This window comes from Erpetoichthys calabaricus, chromosome 1, assembly GCF_900747795.2.
Source record: "Erpetoichthys calabaricus chromosome 1, fErpCal1.3, whole genome shotgun sequence".
NCBI classification, from domain to species: Eukaryota; Metazoa; Chordata; class Cladistia; order Polypteriformes; family Polypteridae; genus Erpetoichthys; species Erpetoichthys calabaricus.
Genome location: NC_041394.2, coordinates 174,125,525 through 174,153,001, shown reverse-complemented (window position 1 = coordinate 174,153,001; position 27,477 = coordinate 174,125,525). Strand labels below are relative to the sequence as shown.

The 27,477-nt window shown below is 41.0% G+C and overlaps 1 protein-coding gene across 6 annotated transcripts in view; it reads left to right on the top strand.

Annotated features, from left to right (window-relative positions):
* Positions 1-27,477, top strand: part of kmt2e (lysine (K)-specific methyltransferase 2E) — a 69,388-nt gene that overhangs the window by 9,840 nt on the left and 32,071 nt on the right. For 4 of the 6 annotated variants that reach the window (XR_007933665.1, XM_051919947.1, XM_051919937.1 and 1 more), the window contains 21 exons: positions 175-255; positions 350-408; positions 1,326-1,498; positions 1,574-1,612; positions 1,692-1,904; positions 2,752-2,882; positions 2,991-3,108; positions 3,190-3,299; positions 3,395-3,656; positions 4,393-4,491; positions 19,604-19,774; positions 19,857-20,210; positions 20,332-20,604; positions 20,890-21,040; positions 21,343-21,584; positions 21,664-21,720; positions 21,799-22,302; positions 24,720-25,003; positions 25,086-25,171; positions 25,305-25,445; positions 25,777-25,877. Coding sequence is in view for 5 of the 6 variants with exons in the window: in XM_051919947.1 (XP_051775907.1) it covers positions 175-255; positions 350-408; positions 1,326-1,498; positions 1,574-1,612; positions 1,692-1,904; positions 2,752-2,882; positions 2,991-3,108; positions 3,190-3,299; positions 3,395-3,656; positions 4,393-4,491; positions 19,604-19,774; positions 19,857-20,210; positions 20,332-20,604; positions 20,890-21,040; positions 21,343-21,584; positions 21,664-21,720; positions 21,799-22,302; positions 24,720-25,003; positions 25,086-25,171; positions 25,305-25,445; positions 25,777-25,877 (3,649 nt within the window). In the remaining variant the exon portion in view is untranslated. The remainder of the gene's footprint in view (positions 1-174; positions 256-349; positions 409-1,325; positions 1,499-1,573; positions 1,613-1,691; positions 1,905-2,751; positions 2,883-2,990; positions 3,109-3,189; positions 3,300-3,394; positions 3,657-4,392; positions 4,492-19,603; positions 19,775-19,856; positions 20,211-20,331; positions 20,605-20,889; positions 21,041-21,342; positions 21,585-21,663; positions 21,721-21,798; positions 22,303-24,719; positions 25,004-25,085; positions 25,172-25,304; positions 25,446-25,776; positions 25,878-27,477) is intronic. The other 2 variants (XM_028808640.2, XM_051919944.1) reach the window with 2 other exon arrangements.

The following is a 27,477-nucleotide window of genomic DNA, read 5'->3' as shown; positions in this document are numbered from 1 at the left end:
CTGCAGATGGGAGGGGCTGGGAAGAAATGTAGTCATGTATGCAGATAACAGAGAAGTAGTAGTCTGGCCTGCATCTGCTGTGGTGGTGGATGGAGGAGTTAACTTTTATCCTTTTTGACTTACTCCATATTTATTTCACACTCATGTGGTGTATCTTTGGTTCTTTGATTACAGTGTGTGGCAGCACATTGATTGCATGGGCATTGATAGGCAGAACATTCCAGATACATATTTGTGTGAGCGCTGTCAACCAAGGTGAGAGTTTTTCGTCTTCTTGTATACTGTTTAGACCTGGAGAGACTTCTGTGCACCAGCTTTTAAAATAAGTTTGTTTTGTGTCTCTTTGTAGGAATCTGGACAGGGAGCGAGCAGTTCTGCTGCAGACCAGAAAACGGGAGACTATGTCAGGTTCCTGCTCTTATGTACATTCAGTGTATTGTTTGATTCCTCATATTTTGGAATCTTGTTCATTGTTCAATGAAGAGGCCTTAAAATACATAGTCATTGGTATAGTGGGTATTATTATTTTCTCACAGAACTTTGTTCCCAGTTCATTTCTGGGCTAAGTTAAGTTTCCTTCTGTGAACAGTTCCGCTTCGCCCTTTGTTTGCCAAGTTTTCCCTGAGGATTCCTGTTTCCTTTCACAGTTAAGTAGCATGCCATTAGGCTTTTTAGAGTCCCTACATAGCCCTAGTGTAACTTAGTAGGCTTCATGATGAGTCATCATCCTGCCTCTTGCATGTTCCTACCTTGTGCCTCCTGCTGTCAGGAAAGGCTTTAATAAAAATGGATGTGTGGTTCATATATAATATGTTCTGGGTTTACATTGGCCCTGATAATAGTTGTCAGTCATACAGTTTCTTCAAGCTAAATTTAGTTTTCACTCCATGGACATTTGTGCAAGCCATGCCCACTGATAGTCGCCTTTGCTGTAGTAGTGTTTTTTTTGTTTTTTTTTTTAATTTTGGAAGAATGCATTGTTAATTGCCACAGACTATTTTACTCCATTACTGCCTTATTAAACAAAAAAATTTATATGTAAATAAGTTGTCCGTGCCAAATGTGCAGCTCATGTCCATCTAGGGTAAGAAAGACAGGGTGGCCTTAACTCTAGGACACTGGCAAAGGAGTTACTGACAGCCCTTAAGTGCTGTTTTCTAGTGTAATGGAAAGTCCGTGGAATAATGTCAGACATGAAAAGTAACTTGGAGTTATAATGAAAATAATGATAAATTGATTCTAAATTTTTGGATGAGCTCAGCAGTTCCAGGGTTTGCCTTGCACACAGGTGGTTTCATCCTTCTTTTGTTGTTTTTCTCCCACAGATGGTGACACCAGTGCAACTGAGAGTGGTGATGAAGTGCCCATGGAGCTGTACACAGCATTCCAACACACACCCACAAGCATTACCCTCACAGCTGCCCGCTTAGGCAAGGTCAGTGACAAGAAGCGTAAAAAAAGTGGTGACAAGGAATTGAATGCATCTAAAACCAAAAAGGTATGTCTGTGGCACAGTGAAGTATGTGCACAAAGCAGAGAAACTGGCATCTTACCCCTCTGTTTTGCATTTTAGGCCTTTCGAGAGGGCTCTCGTAAATCTTCTCGTGTGAAGGTAAGATTGTTCCTGCTGTTCATTAGATGATGGGTGGATTGGGCCAAACCCATCTCATATCACATATCTTATTGTACAGGGATCTGCTCCTGAGGTTGAGCCCATTGATCCTTCCAGCTGTCTATGGGAAAACAAGATCAAAAGTTGGATGGACTGTTATGAGGAAGCCAACAGCAACCAGTACAGTGAGGACGTGCAGAATCTGATAGCAATGGACCTAGGAGAGACTGATGGCAGCCATAAGCTGCCAACAACCACCAGCAACCATTCCATCTTCAAGCCTCCAGTTGAGGTACTCATTAAAGACACTTACTTGGGTACACAAATGGGTAAAATGAATGCAGGCTTGTAAACAGTTGAGAGCAGAACATTACATATGGAAAAGCAGGCACTTATATAAACATGGGCTTATGGAAGGAGCACATCCATACGGCAGTTGCCCTTCACCTGATGAAAGCAGTTGGCCTTCTCATACTTGGACACTTCCGCCATTTGTTGGCAATTTAAAGAAACATTGGTCCCTGTGCTTCGTTCTTTACCAAATGTGCTGCTAGATGGCACCGCCGTTAACGTCTGTTGCAACGTGTGGCCATCTTGTCGATGATAAGTACGGGGACTTGTGCTGAACGTTGTGTCGGTGAAAAGGTGCCATGCGCTTCACCACGAACATTTTTCCCAACCAAACATACCCCATGACCACCTCCTGGTCACAGAGGAGCCCCATCCCCAGTTTTGTGGCGATCGGATGCCCGGTGAAGATTTGTATGGCGGACAAAAAAACATACATACACACATACATACATTGATTGTGCTTTATATATTAGATATGAAAAATTGAGGGTTCAGCAAGTTGCCTAACCATTAAGCCAAATTCCTGAATTTTTTATTTGCCAGGAATGTGGGCTTATTTGAGGGACTAGGTGTTTCTGTTGTTTTGATTGTTTGGGAGCTGATGGAAATAATAATTACTGTTGTCCTTAATTGTATATTTATAGAGGTACATTTATGAAAAATTAAAACGGGGCATATTTCTGAGCTCACTGTGTACACTGCCAAATTACAGAGCACTAGCACTGTCAACTAGCCAATAGACTTAAATACTTGTATGGCTGAACTCATGCATTTTCTCATACCTTCAGAGCCAGCTGCAAAAGAACAAGAGGATCCTGAAAGCAGCAAAGGATCTTCCCCCAGACACACTGATTATTGAGTACCGTGGGAAGTTCATGTTACGACAGCAATTTGAAGCAAACGGTTTCTTTTTTAAGAGGTGGGTGAACACAAGGTTGTGTGGGCCTGCTATACTTAATGCTTACTTTGCTATACTTAATGCTTACTTTGCTCATTGGGTATTTACCTGAAATCTTTACCTCTATAGGCCATACCCATTTGTCTTGTTCTACTCTAAGTTTCATGGCTTGGAGATGTGTGTGGACTCACGAACTTTTGGGAATGAAGCCAGGTTTATCCGACGCTCCTGCATGCCAAACTCTGAGGTAGTGTGCTCTGTGTGTCTGGCAGCTTGTGGTCTGCAGGTTAGTGCAGAGGTGGGTGCTTATCTTGTTTTCTCCCCACAGGTTCGGCATGTCGTTGAAGATAGAACACTCCATTTGTACATCTACTCACTTAGGCACATTCCACGAGGAACAGAGATTACTATAGGCTTTGACTTCGACTATGGTAGCTGGTGAGTAGGAGTTATTATTATGGGAGTACTGGTGGGGTGGGCTACCAACCTCGGCATTTCTTAATATTAAATGGATTTTTCTTTCTCCTCCACAGCAAGTATAAAGTGGACTGTGCATGTCTGAAAGGGAATCCTGACTGTCCAATCCTAAAGCACAACACTGAGCCAACTGAGAACCTGGCAAGTGGCTATGAAACTCGCCGGCGTAAAGTGAAGAAGGAGAAGGAGGTACCCAAAGAATGCCAGAACCAGAATGTTGCACTTGATGCCGAGGCCGCTGGTGCCAAAGTCAAAGTGACTGCTGACAGCAAACAGAGAAAGTTGTCTCCCCTACGGCTGTCTATCTCAAACAACCAGGTGACTGACCCAATTCTTGTTTTATGCTTTCAGCCTGCATAGTCATTCAGCTCCTGTCCAAGTCCATTATTTATAGCCTGTTGTGATTTTTTTTTTTTCTTTCAGTTATGTCTAGAGTGGCATGCAAAAGTGCCTGTTGTTAAACTGAGAAGAGATTCAGAAACATGCTAGAGTTGTGTGGCTTTAGTGATTGTAGACCGTGGTATGCTAGAGACCTAGGGTTTAACTTAATGTGATTCTTTGGTAGGGATGATGGTGTAATGTTATACGGTGGGATTTGGGTGATACTTTTCAGAGATAAGTCAGATTGTGATTTTTCATAGAGTAGTCAGTGATTTTCTTATTCAAATACAGAAACTGGTCAATTTACTGGCTCACAAACATTATAGGAGCCTAAGTTGGGAGGGAAATCTTCGGGGATTCATTTACATCTGAGTTATACTGAATAATGTATGAATGAGGATGAGGTTGCCTCAAAGACTTTCTATGTTGTATTTCTTATGAACCACTGCCTGCCGTATTTTTGCCCCATCTGGTATTACATTAACTCTTTAGCCTAATGCGTTTGTTTTTAGTGGACATGTTTAGATTTCAGTTTCCCAGTGGATCCATTTTGAGAAGTTCACTGTGTGCAGGGCTCTCTTTGCTTCCAGTCATCCTTGCGACTTGCCACAAAGACTGCTCTACCCCTGAGGGGCTTGTGCCGGGCTGGTAAAGGATCATTTCCATCTTTCAGGAACCTGAATTAGTTGATGAGATAGAAGAGAAACCCCCAGTTAGCAATGAAGTGGAAATGGAGTCAGAAGATCAGATTGCAGAGAGGAGGAGGAAGATGGTAAGTCAGCAGACAAGCTCGCTATAAGCATCTTCTGCCACGCTGGATTTCTCACCTTGCATCCCTTCGATAATCTGCTAAATGATACCTTAGCACCTTGGATCTCCTGGGTACTCTCCTGGATCTACTCTGTGCTTAGTGTACTTAGTGCTTGCCCACTTTCTTGCTCCTGCAGGGTTCCTGTAGTGATTCTTGGATCTCACCTCTGCTCTCTTGGCATCTTGGGATTCTTGGCCACTCTTCTGGCACCTGATGTTGATTTTATCAATTTGCTGCCTATGAACTCCTGCCAACTCTGTTGGCATTTCAGACCACTCTCCTCTCACCTTTGGCATTGTACAATGAGCGTTTGCCTGCTCACTTGTCACTTGAGGAAGTAAATTCCTGTCTTTCCTTTGGCACTTGCTCCTCCTGCATTGCAAAATTGAGTGATTTGGTGTCTCCTCTTTTGGCACATCAGGCACCCTGTAGTTAGCTCTTTCCCCATCTTGATACCTTGGATACCCTTCCTGCTTGCACTTCTGATTTGCCACTGTTCTTTTGGGACCATAGACCTTCGTACAGTAAGCTCCAGCCTGCTTTCTTGGCACATCAGGTATTTTAGAGTGAGCATTGCCCTACACTGCTGGAATCATAGGTCCACTGCAGTAAGTTCCTTGCTGGTTCACTTATATGCCAGGTATCTTACAGTAAGCTTTTAAACTGTTCTTTAATCACCCGAAGTCTTTGGCATTGAGCTTCCACAAACTTTTTTGGGATGATTTTGCCTCGTTCATCTATCTTGCTATTCTCTTTTATACATTAATGCATAAAGTCTTGGCACATTTGCTACCCTTTCTGTTTGGCTTGTGCCTGCATCTTCTGTCCTTGGAGGCATTATGATTGTCTAGTATCATTTGGCCCTCTACTGATGCTTTAAATGTGATTTACATGCATCAGTTTTCAGCATTATGTTTGTTTTTTGGTAAGAAAGTCAATTACCACTCTTGTAATTGTGCAAATGTTGACTTGTATGTAAGGCACTGGCCAAAAGATGTTTCTTTGGAGTTTGCTTTGGTTCTTCACCAAGAGGAACCTGCAGAATGTGCTTCAATGTGTTAGGTTTATGGATGTATACCATATGAAAGCATGTCTGAAGTTTGCCAAAAAGCATGGGAGTAACCAAGTTGGCAATATAGGAAACATTTTGTGGTCAGTTGAGACTGACATGGAGCAGTTTTGGTGGTAGCTTGATTACTGTGCTGGGTCTTCATAGTGCTTAGTGTATAGTGTATTTGCAGTAGGGCTACTTCTTATCAGTAAGCTCTCAGCATTGGTGGGAAGACTGGATGATAGAAAATGCAAGTAAATTCTTCAAGAGAACCTGTTTGTCTGCTGAAAGCTATAAATAAAACCTTTCAGCAGGACAGTGATTCAAACACAAGACCAAAGTAGCCTCTGGGTGTCTCAAGGACACAAAGGTCATTGTCCTACAATGGCCCAGTCAAAACCTTGATATAATTTGGCTTGAAAATCTCTGGCACTATTTGAAAACTGCACTCCACAACATTATTCAAATGACCCAAGCAGTCTGGAGCAAATTTGCCTGAACAATTTGCTAAAATTATTCTTAAACTGTCCGCAAACCTGGGCCATTCTTACTCCAAAACACCTAAAGCTGTTATCGCTGCAAAAGGTTGCTTTACAAAATATGAAAGCTTAGAGATTGAATACTTAAGCAAACAGCATGTTTCCTTTTTTCTTAGAATTTTTTTCAAACATATGTTGTCCCATTAAAAAAAAAAAAAAAGGGCTTAATTTGTTTAAATAAATATCTATTATTCTTAAAAGAGAGTTCATCAAGGGGCTGAATACAGTTCACTTAATTATTTCTCTGTTTATAGAATAGATTTTAGCTAGATGTCTACTTAATATGCCCATAACTGGTAGTGCAGTTCCTTGCTTTTAAATAGTTTTAAGACAGCACTAATCTCTGCATTGTCAACCTAAGCTGAAGAAGAATGAACTGCTACCAAAGTATTAGCTTGCCTAAGGGGTGGAAGGAGAAGATAGCGAAACAATGGAATATTTTTTCCTAGTGATAAATCTTAAAACGTAACATTTGTTTACATGTGGAACAACTTATACTGGTAGCAATAAATCTAGATAGTATCAAAGTAAAAATGTGCATAATGAAAACAGAGATATTATTTTTTGCCAAATAGTGTGAAACTGGAGTAGTCTGTGGTTGTATTTTAATTTCTTTCAGTGTGATTTAGAGAATTGTTCCTCTGCGTGCTTTGCATTTGCCCATAAATTCACTGTGTAAAAAGCCCATGAAAAATTGCATTATCCAACAGGGGTAGGCATGGGTAACCATGTAGTAGGATAACCTTTTGTTAAAAAGTACAGAAATAATTGTTGAATAACCAATAGCCAAAAATTGTTGTTTAATTGATACTGAATTTCTTTAGACGCGTATGGGGAGAAGAGAGATGAAACAAAGAGTAGCAATGAATTCACTCCTCAGTGAAACCAACAAAAAGCACAGCCTTGTTCATCTTTACCCTGAAAAGCAGTGGCTTATGAAGATATGCTCTGCAAAGGTGCTAATTAAAATTTATTTAAAATTAAATATGTATTGATTGCTGGCTGGATTGGGTTCAAAGCTCTGTATACTTGGAACAGCATGGAATAAGGCTGTCTTTGTACTGAATGTGGTGTAGGAGATGGAAGGCATGTGGCACTTTACAGTGTGTTGTTTTTTTGATGATGTAAAGTACAGTTGTGAATGTCTGAATTATGATGCCTGCTTTAAAAATTGCAAGCATCTATCACTTTAAATGATTGAACAGCTCAAAGGAAACAAAGAGTGACCTACTTTTAAGTTTATATAAAATTTAAAAAAAAAAAAGTTACTGAATTTGTTAACTGTGAGGTACAATAATGCAAACCCTTCCTCTGCTCTCACATCCTTTCTGAAGCCCACAGTATCCTTCTACCACAAAATCCAAAGTGGCTAGCTTTCAAGCATCAATATTCAGGCCTATGTTTTCCCTTATGTTTGACTGAAGGCTAAGCTAGATCCATAGTTAAGACACAGTAATGTTATCTCTCAAAACACAAAAGTTCTCAAACTCAATAGACATAAAATGTAAGCGGATATAATTTTAGCTTTCCCCTACACTTTCTAGGAATATTTTTTGGCAGAGCATCCAAAATCAGGAAAATAGAACAGAAGTGACCAGAATATTTCTGCGTGCGAGTACATGTGCCTGTAGAACAGCACTCTAGCCACTAATGGGAAAAAAATTTTTTTAGTATGATCTTTGACGGAAGTAAAATAGCTTTTCACGAAACAACTGAGAAAAGGTCTTCTTTAAATTTTGAACTAGCTCCTAAATGTGTGTTTGTGGATGTATTAAATAGATGTTTGGTTAACCTTTGAATTGCATTAATGCGACGACAGAAAGGACTCTTTTCTGTTTTCCGTGGGAGTAACTCTGCTGCAGCCACCCATTATGAAGGAGATGGGTGGGAAAGTCCTCAGGCGCGGCATCCCTGGAAGAGTCAAAACCGTTGGAGAGCCAATGGGGTCAGGCCTGTCTGGGATCAAAAGTGGTGTGGTCCTGAGGCGTCGCCTGCTGCACGACAGCACTTGGGTCCCAATTTGAGGTGGCATGCTGATCATCTTCCTCTGCTGTCAGAAGAGCTGTATAAACTGCATTTCAGTGGTGGCTCTCTCTAAGGTGCGCAGACCTGGGACTAGCCAGATCTCTGTAGGTGGATACACCTTTTATTGGTCTTGTCACTCTGATGGCTGTCATATTCGGGGAGTAGCTGTTGCTGTAACGGATTGGCATCTTCAGATGGTGACTGATGTCACTCCTTTTAACGAGGGTGTTATGAAACTCCGATTCCGGCACTCTCTGGAAGCCTTGTCTGTTGTCTCAGTGTATGCTTTGACCGCAGTGAGTGACGTCTCGGTGAGGGAGACATTTTATTCACAATATTGCTCAGTGGTTGAAGGGTGCCTGCGAGGTAACACTTATCTGGTTATGGGTAGCATTGACAGGGCTGGCTATGAGGAGTGTCTCAGTCCCCATGGGTCTGGAGACTGTGGGGAAAGTGGCTCCATGTTCCTTGACTTTGCGAAAGGTCATGGACTGCGAATCTTTCGATCCTGGTTCCAGCACCCTGAGCCATATCTTTGGACTTGGTACTCCAATACTGATGGTGCGGTGAAGGAGATCAATTACATCCTCGTGGGTCAGATGCTGTATGCTCTTACAAAACTGCAGGGTCTACAAAAGTGACCAGTTTGTGAATTCTGACCATAGACTTGTTGTTACTGTAAGGATCCAGCTTAGGTCCAGTAGGTTACCACTTACTAGGAAAATGAGGCTGGATCTGACCAGACTCCAAGATCAGGCTGTTTCTGACGAGTTTGCACACAGTATGTGTGAGAGAACTTATGGATTTAGGTGTGCCTGCCAATCCTAATGTGATGTGGTAGACCTTCCGTGACAAGACCCTGAAGATTGCTGAGGGTTGTGTTGGAGTTACCAGTGTACCCAGAAGGAATGTGTTTCATCTCACAGGGCACTCTAGATATCATTGAGAGGAGTCTCAATGCATAGCTAGATGACAACTCTAGTCTGCACTGGGAACTGAGAAGGACAACTGCGAGGGCTCTGAGGGCAGATAAGGAAGCATTTGTTAGGGGAATCTGTGAGCAAGTGACACACCATCTATGGTCTAGTGACCCACGTCCTGCTTACAGAGCAATCAAAGCATTACACACATCTGAGCCTGTTCTTCAGAGAGTCGCAGTCAGGGTGGCTGATGGAATGATCCTTCTGGATGACAGTGCAGTTGTGACCCGCTAGGCTAGCTACTTTGAGCAGCTGTTTTAAAGCTGATCCTCCAGCTAGGACATTGGATATCTCTGGGTCCATGGCTCTTGAGGCTGATCTTCCAGTTAGCTGTGAACCACCCAATCTCACTGAGATTGAACAGATGATAAACCAGCTGAGGGTAGGGAAGCCTGCAGGGATCTGTATTATCCGGGTTGAACTTCTCCTGGCTGGTGGTAAGGCTGTCCTCCTGGCATTGCAAGCAATCTTTGCTTCCATTTGGGAGACGGGCATCATCCCAACTGACTGGAAAACGGGACTTGTTGTCCCTATCTGGAAAGGGAAGGGTGATTGCTTGGATTGTGGCAACTACATGGCAATAACACTGCTCTTGGTGCCAGGTAAGGTCCTTGCTGTGGACGTCCTCAATAGGATCCGTGATTACTTGTTCACCTACCAGCAACGGGAGTGGTCTGGTTTTACGCCTTAGTCGTCTACCATCGACCACATTGCGGCACTGAGGGTTCTCATGGAGCGCAAACATGAATATCGGTAGAGTTTCTTTGCAGCCTTTGTTGATTTTTTTCATAAAGCATTTGACTCTGTTGATTGTGCTGCCCTGTGGGAGGGACATCCTGAGACTTAGGGGGGTCCCCTCAAGGTTGTTGGATATCATCACCTGCCTGTACACTGGTACTGTGAGTGCCAGGCAGTGTGGAGGCAGATCCTCCCAGTTGATTCTGGGGTTCTTCAGGGGTATGTTCTTTCTCCTACTCTAATCAATGCTTGCATGGACTGGGTGTTGGGCAAGGTCGTGGGGTCTAGCGGCTGTGGGGCATCAGTTGGCGAAGAAAGATTCACCAATTTTGACGATGCTGTGATCTTCACGGAGTCAATGGAGGTTCTGATCGGGGCTCTCGAGAAACTGAGCAAGGAGTCTGAGTGTCTAGGATTGCAAGTGTCCTGGATAACAACCAAGATTCAGGCCTTCAATGACTTCTTAGTCACAGCCATCAGCAGTGTGTCCGTCTGCGGAGAGAGTGTCAACCTTGTCGAGAGGTTTACTTACCGCGGCAGTGACATTCATGTCTCTGGTGACTCCTCCTATGAAGTCAGTAGATGGATTGGGAGAGCAGGGGGGGGGGGGGTCATGAGGTCGCTGGAAAGGGCTGAGTGGCGCTCCTGATAATCTTTGCAAAAGGGAAAAGGTCCAAATCTTTAGAGTCCTGGTGCTTCCTGTCTTCCTATATGGTTGTGAGACATGGGCGCTATCCAGTGACCTGAAGCAAAGACTGGACACTTTCGGTACTGTGTCTCTTCGGAGAATCCATGCATACCGCTGGTTTGACTTTGTGTTGAAAGAGCAGTTGCTCATGGAGTCCCGAATGAGGCATGTTACCTGCATTGTGAGGTAGCGTCAGATACAGCACTACGGCCATGTGGCACAATTCCCTGGGGGTGATATGGCTCACAGGATCCTCCTTGTAGAGGACCAGAGTGGCTGAACCAGGCCAAGGGGACATCCATGTAACACCTGGCTGCGGCATGTAGAGGGTGTTTTCCGGAGAGTGGAGAGTGGGGACTGGACCATGTGTCTGCCTGGGGGGGTTGCCAACCAGGATCCCGAGCAGTTTCATTGTGTTTTGGGAGTGGGAATGTGCTGTACCAGTGTATGCTCCCCAACTTGACCTGACCTGACCTGATATAGCATGATTTTGTCAATGCCGATCATTATTATCCAAATAGTTGATGGCATTTCTCAAAATGTGCAGTAGCATAAACATAGGCTAATGTAATTGTGGTGGAGTTGGTTTTTATTTACACTAGTCTTGTACAACTTACATTTTCAACGAGGACTTCAATTTTCCCACCACATGATAAAGACATCTCTCTTAGGTAGTTGGCGGTTCCATATTTATTGTGTTTGAATGAGTATGGGTGTATGGATTTGCATCTTGATTGTGTGCTGTTGTGAGAAAAAGACAATGCTCTGAATTGGATTAGTCAGTCAGTCATTGTCCAACCCGCTATATCCTAACACAGGGTTAGAATTGGATTAGTGCAAGAGATTATGGATGAAGTGCTCTTTTTATGAAATGCTGCATATTGTTCCAACACCTTACTCTTATGTTGTGTTATTATGTATGTAAGGTTCCTGTTTTTAACTTGCTTCTTATTGCAAGTGATGCAGACCTGCTTGTAGTGTAGCTGAGTGAATCTCCTTTGAAAAATAAGCTATTCTTCATGTTTCTCCTACTACTGTCTTTTTGCCTCCATTTTGCCTACCTTATTCCCTTTAGGACTCGGTCATTGTGTGGCTTTTGATCCACAATCTCAAACCACATCCTTCAGTTTGTACTCTTTCTCTGTTTAACTAAACACGTCCACCTTATTGTAGTCAAGCAATACATCTTGTTGTTGACAGTATCTTGTATAAATGTTTCCTTGTTAGAGAGGAATGCTTTAGAAACCATAATGGAGGACACCACTTGACAATACAACCATCTTCGTCTCTCTTTTGCCCATTTAGTATGCATTCATTATATTTCCTAAATAGCCGAGTGTTTTTTTAAAATCAGTTTTTATGTTCTTCTCCTACTTCTTTTTGTCATTTGCTTTCTGATCTTTTTAACTTGCCTCTCCTTAAACATCTGCATCTTTGTTTCTTCTATCTTTGCACCTACTTTACTATCATTTTGAATTTTCTTCATTGTTGTTGGCTTTGATGTGTCAAGATCATTGTTCTTTGTAGCCTAATATCGGTCTTTTTCACAGAAGTTCATGTTGACTTAATTTACTGCTTTATTTATATAGTTTGTAAGGGAGAATATCAGTGTGCTGCTATAGCTTGGAATAAACAGCACCAAAATTATGGCTTTTATTAATTAAACACACAAGTCTAAGGTGATTCAAGGAAGAACTCCATCAGACAGAACAAATAAATCAACTGGTCTATCAGCCTTCTCGATGCAGGTTTAGATCCTTGACTATAACTTTTATGGCTTGTCTAGTTTGCCAACTGCCAAAAAATACAGTTGTCCTCCTAAGCACTATAAATACTGTGGCAAGAAAAAGTATGTCAACCCTTTCTTATTACTAGGTTTTCTGCATTAGCTGGTCATAAAATGTGATTTGGTCTTCATCTAATTCACAAGTATAGACATACATGGTATGCTTAAGGTAATAACACACAATTATAATCTTTTAATGTCTTTATTGAACACACCCTTCAAACTTACACAGTGTGCTGTGAAAAAAGTAAGTGAACTCTTAAATTTAATAACTAATTAAACCTTCTTTGGCAGCAGTAACTTCAGACAAGTACTTCCAATAGCTGAGAATCAGACATAAACAACATTCAGGAGATATTTTGGACCATTCTTCCTTATAGAACTACTTCAGCTCAGCCAAATTCTTAGGATGTCTGGTGTGAACAGCTCTCTTGAGGTTTCATTGGGTAATGGTCTGAACTGAATGGGTCATTCCAAAAGGTGGATTTTATTTTTTATTTTTGAAGCCATTTTGTGTTATGTTCTTTGATGTTTAAGGGCTATCTACTGTTTTCTAGTCTTCTACTAGCAGATAGCCACCCTGACATTATCCTGTTAGATATTTTGAAAAACTTTGTAATTTATTGCAAATTAGTCCCAAATTATGATGCTGCCTCCACCATATTTCACCATGGGGGATGATGTTTTCATGTTGGAATGTGGTTTCCTTTTTATGACATATATACTGCTGCATATTCTAGGACAATTCTACCATCAGTCCACAAAACATTTTCCCAATAAGCTCTGTAGACTGTCAAGGCAGTCGTTCACAAACTTTTTTTTTTTTTTTTTTTTTTTTCCTCACTGTTCATTTTGTGTTGTCCTTCAAGTCACCTTGGCTGGACACCCACTTTTAGAGAGCGAGTAGCCACAGTAGTAAATCATTTTTACACACGTTATCTAATTGTGGACTCATGAATCACTAAAGTCTTTAAAATTACTTGGTAACCCTTTTCAGCTTTATGCATATCAACAATTCTTGATCTTCTGAGATCTCTTTTTTTGCAAGCCATGCTTCCTATCAGCAGATGCTTCTTGTGAATAGCAGATTCAAAAATGTTTGAGCCCTTTTTATATGTCAAAGTATTTCTAAACCACACCTCCATCTTATTTAATTGTTTGGACTTTAGGTTTTCCAACTCCTAACTTTGGTTATTTTTGTTAAAGTCATCATAGGTTCACATACTTTTTCCAAACCGTACTGTCAATTTTAGAATTCTGTATTCAATATGTACAAGAGTAGTACAATAATGTGTACGTTGCTAGTTAAACCAGACTGTATTTGTTCATTATTGTAACATAGATCAAGGTCAGACTAAATTTTAAGACAACTTTATGCATAAATATCGTGATTTCTAATCAGTTTAAATAATAGTTGTTTCCACTGTATATACCCTGTTCTACATACAGTATAAATAATTAATAAATATTAGCCGACTACACCACATTCTGCCAGTCAAGCCTTTGCCTATACTCACCTCTTGACTCCAACCTCACTAGGCCTATGATTGGGAGCAGTGTTTGAATTTCTTCCTTTGGCTGCTGCTGGGGTCAGAAGTGCCTCAGAGAATCTTCCATGCCCCAGCAGTCTCTGGTATACCTACATCTCCATAATCTAATTTATAATTGAAATGCCCGACAACTTCGTAGCTTCATGGCTTCCAGTTCCTCATTATGATGCAGAACTCCCTATGAGTGGGAAAACTCTGCTGCCATCCAGTGGCCTGTGGGTGATTGTCTTTTTCCCATGCCCATGCATTAATCTACTTATGGGGCATCCTTTTGAAGAAATAAGGCATGTTTACCCATAATCTCATTTGGAGGGGCTCTTCAGTTCCTAGAATGAACTCTTTGAAGCCTTCTGAGCCCATCTGGTCTTCTTCTCCAGTCTTATCTACTGTTGTGTTAATTTGTTGCACATTTTGTATATGGAGTATAATTTTATTGGGGAAACCAATGGCATGCAGTGTTCACAGGATATTCTGATAGGAACCCAATCTTTATAAAATTATTGGGGGACCAGTTCCCATATTTTAGGGAAAAAGATTAAACAAAATACAAAAGAATATATATTCACATTTCCAAGATTACATAATACTAAAGGAAGTTTTACTTTTCAAGTATTTGTATTTTTTCATGTAACATTTTATGGATAGGTGTTTTACAGTGAGTTAGTAACCCACAGTTGGATGAAGGAATCATATTTATTCCCTAATAGTGTTTTATTTATACCTGAGAATATAATTAATAATGCAATGCTTGCATTGAAGGATTTGGGGCATTTAAACTATAACATATATACTATACATCCAGAGATAAAAAAAAAAAAAACTACACACCAATTTATAGCACTTCTGACATGTTCCTTAAATCATCTCTTTTAAATAACACTACTAAGCAGTCTTATTTGTGTACATAAGAGATCATTGCACATATCCTGGTAGGGATCCCACATTTCTTTTTTTAGCACTTCTTTTATGTGTAGAGCAGTGTTTCCCAACCTCGGTCCCGTGGCCCCCCTGTGGCTGCAGGTTTTTGTTCCAACCAGCTTCTGTTTTTAATTGGACTCCTGGGCTAATTAAGTGATGTGTTATTTCCCAAGTTCTGTGTTTTGGGAACAATATAGAAATTAGAAAACTAAGTTTGGTAAAAAAAAATAAATAAAAATACATATATATTAAAATGTACCAAGCAGTTATATGGGAATAATGTATTTTTTAACAATATTTTCATCTTGATTTTCATTCTACGTTTCCAGATGTTTTAATTGTTTAATTAATCCATTATTCACTTATTAGTGGGTCTGACGCTAAAGTAGTTGCAGCCTTTGATTATTCAGTGTTGTTTCCCGCGTGTCTGCTCTGCTCATTTTTAATTGCCATTAATAAGATACAACAAAGGGGAAAAACTGCACAGAGAAAGATCAAAATATAATGAAATCAACAAAAGAGAGTTAAGCATTTAAATGTATAGCAAAAGCAGAAATATTTCTAAATGTCTTATAAATGTAAAAATCATGCTGCTGTGCTTTTCTGAATGTCGAATAAAAGAAAAATAATGCTAGCGAATTAAATGAGATCAGTGCTATCAGGTGTTGTCACTGATTAGAAATCTGGTTGGAAAAAAAACCTGCAGTCATTGGGGGGGGGGTGTTTGCGGGGCCACAGGACCGAGTTTGGGAAACGCTGGTGTAGAACTACTTCCATTAAATATCTAGTTGGCATAAACTCCCCCTTTGTTCCCTGTTAAATAGGAAAGTTTTGTATATTTAAACAAGTCTTCCTAAATCATAGCATACCTTTTCATTTTTTAGCACCTCTTTTACAAAGAACAGACCTGTCTTATGATTTTTTTGCTCACACACTTCCATGTTTGAAAACTGAGATGGAGTTTATTTCCCAAGACTGTTGTGTATATCTCTCAAACACATATTTTAGAATTCTGCCATAAATACAGACATCATACAGTATTATATGAAGTTTTAAAACTTAAGAAATTAAATCATGCATTACTGAATATGATTGCACATGAGAGACAAACCATGCAAAAACAATTCCGAAATGGATTACAGTATGTACTGTTTACATTGTGCAATTGCTAAATATGAAGTGGTCAGAATGAATTTGTGCTTCAAGCTTCAAGATGTGTATGTCTGATTAATTGTTGATTCTGACACTGGCTTCCTGAGAGCATTTGTGTTTGTGAGTGTTCCCTGTAATGCACTGTCCTGTTTCTTCTGCCTTAAAGTCTGTGTTAATATATGGACTTACAGCCAGAATTGATTAAGGATCCATGAAATGGATGCACGGGTACCATTAATTCATAAAATTCGGTGAACCTCACAAATGTATAGTATTTGTAAATAAATGCTTTATAAGTTTGTTTGCAAATGAACACTCAAGGATGTGTCTTTCATAGTGATTACATCAGTTATAAGAGATTTGTGTATCCGTTTGTTTACCAACATGGAAAGATAATTTGCTGTGGTGCTAATTATTGTTTATGCTGCTTTTATGTACTCTTGCTGAGGTTTTTTCTGTAATGGTTTACCTTGTGTAAGATGGTTACTTTCTTGATATTTACCTATGCAGATCAAAATTTTTGCTCTTAATGCCAGAATGCACTTTGTCAACCTTCCAGAATAATTGTTAACTCAACTTTGTTTTATATGCAAAGATTCAGGCTTCCAAAGAAAGTTTAGAAATGGCACAAAGGGAAGTAATGCTTCAGGTACAGAACTGTCATCTGGCTGACGAGAAGTTACAAAACCCTACACAAGTTCTCTAGGCAGAGCAGGAAACAATTGTGTCATTAAATTTCTAAGTTAATAGAAAAGTACAACCACACTGTAAAGTCTATTTAATCGTGAAAATAATCAGACATAATATTTCACATTCAAGAGTTGGAAGGGGCAGTCTTTGTGCTGACCTACAATGTTGGTAGAACAATACATCATTTTCTAATTTATGTTTTATATAAAAACATTGCTCTATATTAAACTGTTAACTTTGGTATTTTTATAATTAAACTATATGTTACCTGTGTAAAAGAAGTAGTCTCAACCCGTGAAAAAAGGCCACCCGTGTATTGTCCCTGGCTGCAAAAGGGCAAATAGATGAGCAATGATGTGTTCTGGTTGAATTCCAAAACTGAACTGATATGGTTAGAAAAATATGACTGCTTTATAAGTCAAAAGCAGAAGTGACCGTCAGTCTGGGTGCCGGAACCAGAAGTGACGTCAGTCTGGGCGCCGGGATCAGCAGTGACATTGAATCAGGCAGGTTTTCCCGTATTTGGCCTGCAGAGATAACAGAGGTAGGTTTAGTGCACCCCGTCACCCCCTGGCCTGGTGGGTAATTACCTCCACTTGATCCACTCAGCTCCCTCCTAATCGCATGTGTGTGACACCTGTTTACTATTAATAAAATTAAGTTCTATAGGCTTAATGTTTAGTGATCATGAAAATGCTAAAAAAATAAGAAATTGAATAAATAAAATTCCCTCAAAATACATATTTTCTTTTGTTTAAAAAAAGTTATGTATTTGTAATACATAAGGCATAAAAGAAAATAAAATGCTTCTCATAATTTAAAGCTGTCATATTGTTTAATTTCTTCTGTAATGTACTTACCTCAAACACAGCTTAATTTTAAAGGCGTTTTCACCATTGTGTAACAAAAAATATATATATTAATAATTCTTTGCATTTATATAGCACTTTTCTCACTACTCAAAGCGCTCTGCAGTTGCAGGTTAAGGGTCTTGCTCAAGGGCCCAACAGAGCAGAGTCCCTATTGGCATTTACGGGATTCGAACCGGCAACCTTCCGATTGCCAGTGCAGATCCCTAGCCTCAGAGCCACCACTCCGCCTATATATATTCTCACACATTGATCCAGTTAATTGATATTGCCAGTTAAACGCTGCTTAAATGTAAATATACATGCTATTTTAGGTTTTAATTATTTTAATTTACTAGTAAATATTTTAAATACTAATAAATATAGTAAATTAAATTTACTATACAAGTGGTTTTGTTTTTTAGTGCATCAGCTAGAGGCATTCCTAATTCTTGAGGTGCAATTAAAAATATTTATGAACATTTTAGTTATGCAGTACTTCTTTCTTGCCAAAATTATACAGTATGACATACAGAAACAAATAATAAACATAGTACAAACCTTAAAAAAACACACAAATGTAGGAGATACAAGACAAACGTGTTTAACAAGTTTATAAGTAAAATAGACAAGTTTTGCTGTTAAGCTGTCAACCCTACTGTTTACTAAGCAGAAAATCCAAGTTTTTCTTTTCTTTTCTCTTTCTAATTGAAAATATGAGCTGCTTTACTTTAAACCTAAATGTCTTGTCTGAGTTTGGACAGCGAGCAAGCTTGTGTTAATTAAAGGGCAGAATAAAAAGGTCTGAATTCATTTAAGTAGCTTTTCTTGCCATTTGTCTAACTGCACGGGCCAACTCCTCAGATTCCATATTCTCAGGTTATTACTGCACTTTCTTTAATGTAAAGGCTAATATGCCAGTCTTTTTTTTTTTTTTCTTTCCTCCAGTAAAGTCTGCACTTTCTGCTCTCTGTTTACAGGAAGCTCACAGCAAAAAAAGAGATGCCTAGCTCAACTACTGCAATACTTTGCGTAAAGGAGCACTACAGCTAAATTATCGTAAAGCTTAAAAAAGCAGGATGAAAAAATCATTTTTGTTTTTGGCCAAGTTACCAATCACCAATTGAGTCTTTTTTAGTGAAAAGTGGCCGATTTAGATCAGAAGCCGATCGATTGGAGTATCAGTAGTATGTGTATGCGTGTATATAATTTATAAGAAAAGGAAAAGCTTTTCTCTTGCCTGGTGAGGAAATGAGAAACTCTTTATACTATACATATTTTTTGTAAATGGATTGTGTGATTGCATTAACCTTTGAAGATATATTGACAAGAAGCACATTTTTGTCTAAAAGTATGGGGTATAAAGGTTTTCATCCTTGAAATGAGTTGTATTTGATCGTAGGGAAGGGAAGCATGACAAGTTAACACACTTGACTTTCTCCAGCAGCTTTAACTCTCAGTTAGCAGCAGTAAGCTGTTTGTGAATCAAGTGCTTATTGCAATATTAAAACCGTTGCAATTTTCTTTGAAGGTGTATCACATGCTATTGCAATCATATTTTTATCTTCATTTTCGTGTAATTTATAATAAAGGATTTCTGAGTGAGATATAAATATGTGTGTTTGGGGAGGGGAACTGCAGCAGCTGCAGGGATTGGGTTTGGTTTCCTGCCCTGTTGGTATCTGGAGATGGCAGGAGATTTCTCCTGATATTCCAGTTTGCTCCCACATTGCACAGATACGTGCCTGGACAACTCTAAATTAGCCCTTTAAAATTAGGTTTGGGTGTGTGAATTTGTGAATGCTTCAGTAGTCTGTTGCCCTTGAGCTTGATTCTGCCTGGATAGAGTCCGGCTCCTCATGACCCAAGTACTGAAATGAGCATTTCCAGAAAATGGATGGATGAGACATGTGAGCACTTGTAACTACTTCAGGAAATTATTTTCCTTATAAAGGGCAAGTGCCTTAATGCTATTTTGTATGAACTCTTGTTAATTCATAGTTTCTCTTACAGAAGTGTATGGCTTAATTGTTTTTCTCTTTTTGTACCTACCACACTTAACCTTTGTGAGTCATTAATTGGCTATTTTTCTCCATCCCCTATCCCAGACCAGGGAAGAGAGGAAGATGGAAGCAATCCTGCAGGCCTTTGCACGCCTGGAGAAGAGAGAAAAGAGGAGGGAGCAGGCACTGGAGCGCATCAGTACCTCCCGAGGTGATGGTGGCAAACTGGAGATCAAAGAGGAAGTTACCACACCTGAGGCAGACTCCCTGCTGCAGGTAAAGTGGTGGAGGGAAGACCCCTTTTGGTGTCCAATCTGACTTGCAATGTGGCATACTGACCTGTCTTTGTGTGTCTCAGGAGCCAATCAAAGAGGAGATGATGACAATGACGACAGCAGCAGCAGCAGCAGCAGCTGCCTGTAAGCCCACCCCTGCCAAAGTGAGCCGAGCCAAGCAGCGTAAAAGCTTCACTCGGAACCGCACACACATTGGTCAGCAGCGTCGACGACACCGTACGCTCAGTAGCTGTTCAGACCTGGCACCTGGTTCACCAGGCGAGGGCACTGAAACCCCTAGTGAACAAAAAGAGTTGGATCCTGTGACCCCACTGCCTGAGCTTGATTCTGAACTTAGCTGCCAGCCAGATTTGAGTAACCTGGATACCCCAATCACGCCCAACCGAATGACACCCAAGTATCCCAAAACAAAAAAGGTAGGCTTGTCCAAGTAGTCAGGAATTGGGCATTGACTAGCTACAATTTTAATTCTGGTTCATGTGTTGTTGGTGCATTCTGGGTACTCGTTACTCCCTTAACAGCTGTTTGCTTCTGCAGCACTTAGTGAGCGAGTGGTTAAGCGAGAAGCAAGACAAGACTGAGCGGGCAGTGAAGACCCCGGAGCTGCCTCTAGAAAGGCCACTACGCATTACCACAGATCCAGAAGTCCTAGCTACGCAGCTCAACTCACTGCCTGGCCTGGCTTATACCCCTCATGTCTATAGCACTCCAAAGCACTATATTCGCTTCACTTCGCCCTTCCTGGCAGACCGCACCAGTGTACGTCGAAGAAGAGATCTAACCATTTCTAGCACAGGCTCCTGCAAGAAGGTATGCATCTAGTAGTACTGTATGTAGCTTTCTTTGCCCTTTCTAGGTTCCTTTTTTTGTAATTAACTTAACTTTCAGCTTGCACTTTTATTTGTTTACAGATTTTTCAATTTTGTTTCTGCTCTGAAAACCTTTTATTCTTTGTAGTCTATCTAATCAATCAGTTAAAAGCTATACATTTCTTCTTGTTCACTCTTAGTTGATCATTTTGGGCTGGTTCACTACTCATCCGAGATGTGGTAGTTCTGTCTGTCCTAATCTAAAGTTTGTCCCATTATCCTGCAGCGGTGGCTGAAACAGGCCTTAGAAGAAGAGTACTGTCCTGGTCAACTTGGCAAACTTGGAGCATTGCTACCCAATGAAGGGCCACCAAGTCCTGCTCTAAATGGTGATACCAATAGCCCCCTGTCTCTAAATGGCATCTGCACTTTGGCAGGTAGGTCCTCTTGGTTATTCCGACCTATACTGGACCTCATTCTAGCATGTCAGTGCCATTAATAATATGTCCAGTCTGACTGAACTTTGGAGAGAATGTCTTAGGAGGCTATTAAAACAATGATAACTCTGTCTTGGTAGCACACAGTGTGTAGTTCAAGAGGCCATATTACTGTAAACTAAAGCAATGATGCACCATTGAGTCACTGAATGGGTGCATGGAACTTGTCTCATAGTAAGTAAATGTGGCTTGTCATATCACACTGACTGCTGGCTAAATGGTAAATATGTCTGTCTCCTCAGAGTTACCAGCTCCTCTAAAGAAGCGGCGTCTCTGCCCGCTGGACTTGGCGCTGTCTGACAGCTCCACGCCCTGCGTTTCCCCCTATGCCACCCCAACCCGTGTGGAAAGTGCTGACCCCACTTTGTTCTCCACACCACCCCGTCCCAAGCCAGAGGATGAACCAGGTCGTAATGGCTACAAGCATGTGTATTCTCCGGTTACGCCAGTCACTCCCTGTCATCTTTCTTCTTCCCATTTGGAGGTGAGAGCTCAGTCTCTTAGCAGTGTACCCCCTGTACTCTGTGTGCTTTTGCCTTTTAAAACTGTTCCTATCTTTACAGGGTGCAACATCCCCTGACAGCTCACCAGAGACCAAGTCACGGGCAAGTGGACAGGAGGTAGGCGTAATGAGAACCACAGAATACCACTTAAACTATGTTTCCCTGTAATTTGACCATTGTTGCTTGCCTCAACAGGTGGCAGTGTCTACTAATCGTCTGCCTAGCTTGACTGAGACTGGCCTTCATGAGATTAAAACTATTGGCACTCTGAGCCCTCGGCCGGTTAGGACTGAAATGGGCCGGACCAGGAATGTAGCCTTGGAGACATCGGAGGCTGCCGAGGGGCCAACAAGGCCAGACAGCATTGAGCCACCTTCTTCTGACTGCCAACCTGTATCGGATCAGTCAGAAAGTCTGTTCAGCTGCCCACCCAGGGGCGATCCCTTCTCTTCTTGGATGAGAAGCCCAGAGAGGAGTGCCATCACCTTTTCCCCTGTAAACTCAAACCTGCGAGATCTGACCCCCTCGCACACTCTGGAGCTGGGAGGTGGCTTTCGTGTGATTGAGTCTACTGGGACCCCTTATAATGATGGGGGTCTTTATTACCCCTGCTCTGAAGAGGGCTACATGCGCAACCTGGGAAGTGACGGATTGGCTGATGGAGGGGGTGCACCCCACAATCCTCCACAGAAGAAGAAGGTGAGCTGCTAATGATTCAGGCAGGGTCATGTGTGTGGTTACACTGGGATGAATGTCTTGTCTTATGGTTAGAGCAGTGGAGGCTTACTGAAAGTGGAGATCTTTTATCCTTTTGTTGTAAGTACTTTCTTGTGATGGTCTTGTTGGGAGCTTACAAGGATGGAGCCTGATCCTTTCTGATTTTGTGTGGGAGATAAAGGGATATTTTTCCTCTGGTTTCATTCTAAATCACTAAAGAATGTTTACCGCAAAAGGAGTTGGCAGATGGTCTTTTGCAGCTCTGCTAGTTGTTTGTGGAGTTTTTCTTTCGTATTCCTGTCACCAGTTTGATATTTAAAATAGCTTATCACACTTCACATTTGAATTTGTATTTTTTTTAATTCATAAAAATTGCATTATTTGCTAACTTTGCAGTTTGTTGTTTGACTAATAAGATATTAGAGTATCCATCCATCCATCCATTTTCCAACCTGCTGAATCCGAACACAGGGTCACGGGGGTCTGCTGGAGCCAATCCCAGCCAACACAGGGCACAAGGCAGGGAACCAATCCTGGGCAGGGTGCCAACCCACCGCAGATATAAACTTTAAAAATTGTTAAAGGACCTATTACCAGGATATTAACCTATGGGGAGGTATTTTCTGCAAAAAAGGAAATGAAAATTAAAATTATAAAATGGAGATGCAGTCTCTCTTTTGTGATTTTTATTTTCTAAGTCTACGTGCAAAAATAAAATGAAATAACACAATTTGCAATTTCATTTCCAGCCTGAACAGCAATCAAACTGCAAAAATGAAAAGACATGCAAATAAGCTCTGGAGCCACCTGCTGCTCATTGAATTTTCATTTTCCACTTTGCATTTTCATTTTCAAATTCTAAACATGCAAATAGCGTTGGTAAATGGGTGGGGCTTTATGCCTCGATTTCCCACAATTCTTTATCCTTCGTTGCTGATGCCACTTCGATCAATAGAATACTCTTCACTTTGACTTGTTTAATTCACCCAATTTTGATCTTTTCACCTCCATACTACGAGCTTCACAGTGATGCTGTCTAACAAAATTCAAAGGCCACACATAATTGTATTTCTGAAGTAATTAGTGTGCTATTTGATTATAATATTTAACATGTTATTTCATTTTCCATCCATCCATCCATCGTCCAACCCGCTATATCCTAACTACAGGGTCACGGGGGTCTGTTGGAGCCAATCCCAGCCAACACAGGGCGCAAAGCAGGAAACGAACCCCGGGCAGGGCGCCAGCCCACCGCAGGGCACACACCAAGCACACACTAGGGACAATTTAGGATCACCAATGCACCTAACCTACATGTCTTTGGACTGTGGGAGGAAACCGGAGCACCCGGAGGAAACCCATGCAGACACGGGGCGAACATGCAAACTCCACGCAGGGAGGACTCGGGAAGCGAACCCAGGTCTTCTAACTGCGAGGCAGCTGTGCTACCACTGTGCCGCCCTGTTGTTTCATTTTATTTTTGATTTTTGGAGCATTTTTGCACATAGACTTTGATAATTAAATTGCAAAGGAGATTGCGTTTTCATTTGATAATTTTAATTTTCATTTCCTTTTTTGCAGAAAAATACCTCCCATAATTTATCTACCCAAGAAAGATCATTCCATTGTTTAAATGTAATTCTTAGAACCAGTTAACTTTTTCAGACTAAGCAATTTTAAACCCAGAGTTTTAAACCCTAAGCAAGTACAGCACAGTGAAATAAAAAAGGTTCAATGTGACTTGAAAGCAAAAATTGAATGATTCATCTCAGAGGAGAAAGGGAGGCTGTGTATAAACTCACTTAAGTTGCATATTCTTTAGAACTTTGGCTTTTACTAATTAAGATAAGGCACTTCTCCATTGGTTAGATTGATGTTGCTGGAATTGGCCTTCTGGCGCCCGCATGCAGCCAGTAGAATTTATGGGGGTGAGCTTAATTAATTGCTTACAAGAACAAAGTCCTGCTCTCTTTTGTCATTAATAGGTGGTATGGCCGGTTTTCGTGATTTTTATGTTTGCTGGTAGACTCACTGAGAAGGGGTCCGTTGGAGAATAGCTAGATGCTTTTTGGATTTTGAACTGGCCATTACTTACAGTTGGTGAATGTATTAAGGGTTAGGCTCTCACTTGAGGATAATGTGAGCTTGCAGAGATCAGGTTTGGATCACATACAGTTTATAGCAGTTGGCAGTATGCTACTAGCTTGCTTCAAGCTTAATTGAATGAGTTCATTTTGACGTTAGTAGACTGGGCTCTGGTATCTTGGGACTTTTTAGAATGGGGTCGCTGTTGTACTAGGGAGAATCTAGAACTGTGAAACTTTTGGCTGGTCCATTAAGATAGTGTTTGCTCTTGCGTGCCTGGATTATATGTACTAATGTCTGGCTGTTATCTGCAGGTATCTTTACTAGAATATCGGAAGCGCCAGCGTGAGGCGCGAAAAAGTGGGTCCAAGCCTGAAAGTTTGTCTCCCGTTTCCATGTCACCCCGCTCCTTGGTCTCCACTGTGTCTGGTGTGTGCAGCAGCAACATGGTAGAAATCTGTGTCTCCACCGAGCCTCAGATGGAAGTCACTCCTGTACTCCCTCCTGTCCTTAACACCCCTATGCCGACTGACACCTCATCTTCTCAGGATGGCAAAGATGTCCCCCAGGGAGAGAAGGAAGGCAATGAGGGACAGTGGTTAGTCTTTTTCATTTTGTACCTGATGATGAATTTTTCTTAGTAGAAAGACCCATTGCTGACTGTGTTTTTTGACCCACAGGATGTCTTCTACATCAGTGGAACAGGCAAGAGAGAGAAACTACCAAAGGGCACTGCTAATGAGTGACCACTGGCGAGATCGAGATGGTGAGTGGCAAACAGGAGACCAGTCACAAAGATAGTGGGGCACGGCACAGTAGGAACCACATGTAGATGTTAAGACAAGTGCAGCCTTGCCCAGCTGTCCGCTAAGCTCTTGCTGGCTTTCCTTTGGTTGTAGGGTCAGAGTCACCACCATCCAGCCCAGCTTCATCTGCATGGCCTGCACTTCATGTGCAGACTCCACCCTCATCTCATTCCAAACCCTTTCCACGCTTGCAGCTGAAGATGCCATCTCTGTGTCCAAGTGAGATAACTGCAGGTGAGTCCAGTCTGCTTGCTTGGCATCATCTGCTCACTGCATGTGAAGTGGCATTCTGGAACAGGTTGCATGAATGGCCACCCCATGCAGCCTGGCCACCTTTGCACGTCTTCATCCTTTTTCACTTCCAACTGACCATGTTTGTTTCCCTACTGACCTAGTCTATTTCACTGTGCTTGGCCACCCCAATGTCTATTACAGCCTCAGTCAGTCTGACTTGCCCTGTTTTCCCTGAGAACCTTTGAAGGCATGAGGATTGAGAGCAAAGGTGGTCACTGTTGTGAGTGAAGGTGGGAGCCCTGCTTTAGCATCTCTTCCTCTCTGGTTACAGATGGCCCTGAGGAAGAGATTGCAGAGCCTGTGCCAGTAAAGGCATGTTCCTCGCCGAACAGTGCAGAGCGCCAGTGCCGGAGTCCCCCAGCGCAGTGCAAGGTAATGCCATTAAGCTGTTGGTTCTCTCAGAATTGTTTTTTATATGATGCACACAAAAGTGTAAGAATGTGGAGATACGTGTTGCCATGCTGTGTGATGATGTACACATACCCTACATCTGACTGCCGTGGTGTTAACACCTCAGATGTTTGAATGCAGTGCAAACCCCAGCTGCTTTTTACTGTTTTGTGTGTATAGGTCTGTTTGTCTAGTTTATCAGTCCAGTGGGAGGGAGCATTATGCAAAATGGGAATTCACAGTACGCTGGATACGTTTTAGCAACAACATCTGACAACTGAAACTATTTGAAAAGAATGAGCTTCTCTGACTTTATGAGAAGAATTCCGCCACTGTTCAAGAAGTCATATGGCAGAAAGCATTCTCATCATTATTATAATGTGTATTTAAAGGCAAAGCAGTTATAGTTCTGAAATAATAATTATAAAGACACTTCTAAGCAATATATCTGTCCATGTAATTTATTGGTATGACTGTTATTTTTTCACTGGTGACCATGAAGGCTTTACCTAAAGTGAAGTGTGTGCCATGCTGTCAGTCGTCAATTCAGTTCATTTTCATTTATTTGGATATATTGTCGGTGCAGTTTCATTTAGAAGTTTTGAGCACTATGAAAAGTTAGAAATTTCATTTAAATAAAGCACACATATATAAACACGCCATTTCCGGTTTCGCAAAAACAAAACTAAAATTTGACAGGATGGTTTCCACTAAGAAATGACATTTTGATAAATCAGTATTTAGAACAATTAAACAGTTGAATAGAATAATTAAATACCCCAAAATCTGAAATGCTTTGAGAAAAAAGGAAATTAGCCTACCTGTGTTTTTGTGTGTTGATATTTGTTCTTAACAACGCTGTACTATGTGAGACATTCTAATGCACCACATCCCTTTTTCACCACAGCACTGATGCCGATCACATAAAGAAATGAGACGTGCCAGTTTATGCAAATAACGGCTGTTTGCAGAGGCAAGTGAAAGGAGCAAAGTTCGGTGACGCTCAAAGAAGACGGGTTTAGCAAGCGCTATAAAGTTTGAGTGCTTGTCAGTCACCGTGGCAGGGAGTATAGTCAATTTCATGCAACTGATAAAAGTGGTTTTTACTATATAACCACTCCACCCCTCCCATCCCTGGCTTCCTACTATCTGCAGTGTTGTGACAAATGCCGACATGGAGACTACAAATCCTATCATCCAGCATGCTGCCTTAGTGCTTACAAAGTTTAAATAAGAGCATCCACAAATGTGTTATTTCATCAAAGGCTGCAACTTTATTACCTTGTTGGATTAACACCACTTACACTTATTTGTCTTTTTGTCTCATTTTGGACTATGTTTAGACATGTTGCATTTACAAAAGACGCTTTTCCCTCTTTTATTTTAATCTGGACACATTTCTGAGAAATGTGCTGCAAAAACAGTGCATGTAGTGTTGTTAAATCTTTAAGGAATAATCTATGTACATTAATAAAAAAACAAAAATCAAAAAACGTAACATCTTAAACACCTGTTTTTATTAAGCTTGCTATGGCAAACTCACACACGAAACATAACATATTTAAATTTAAACTCTGGTGTT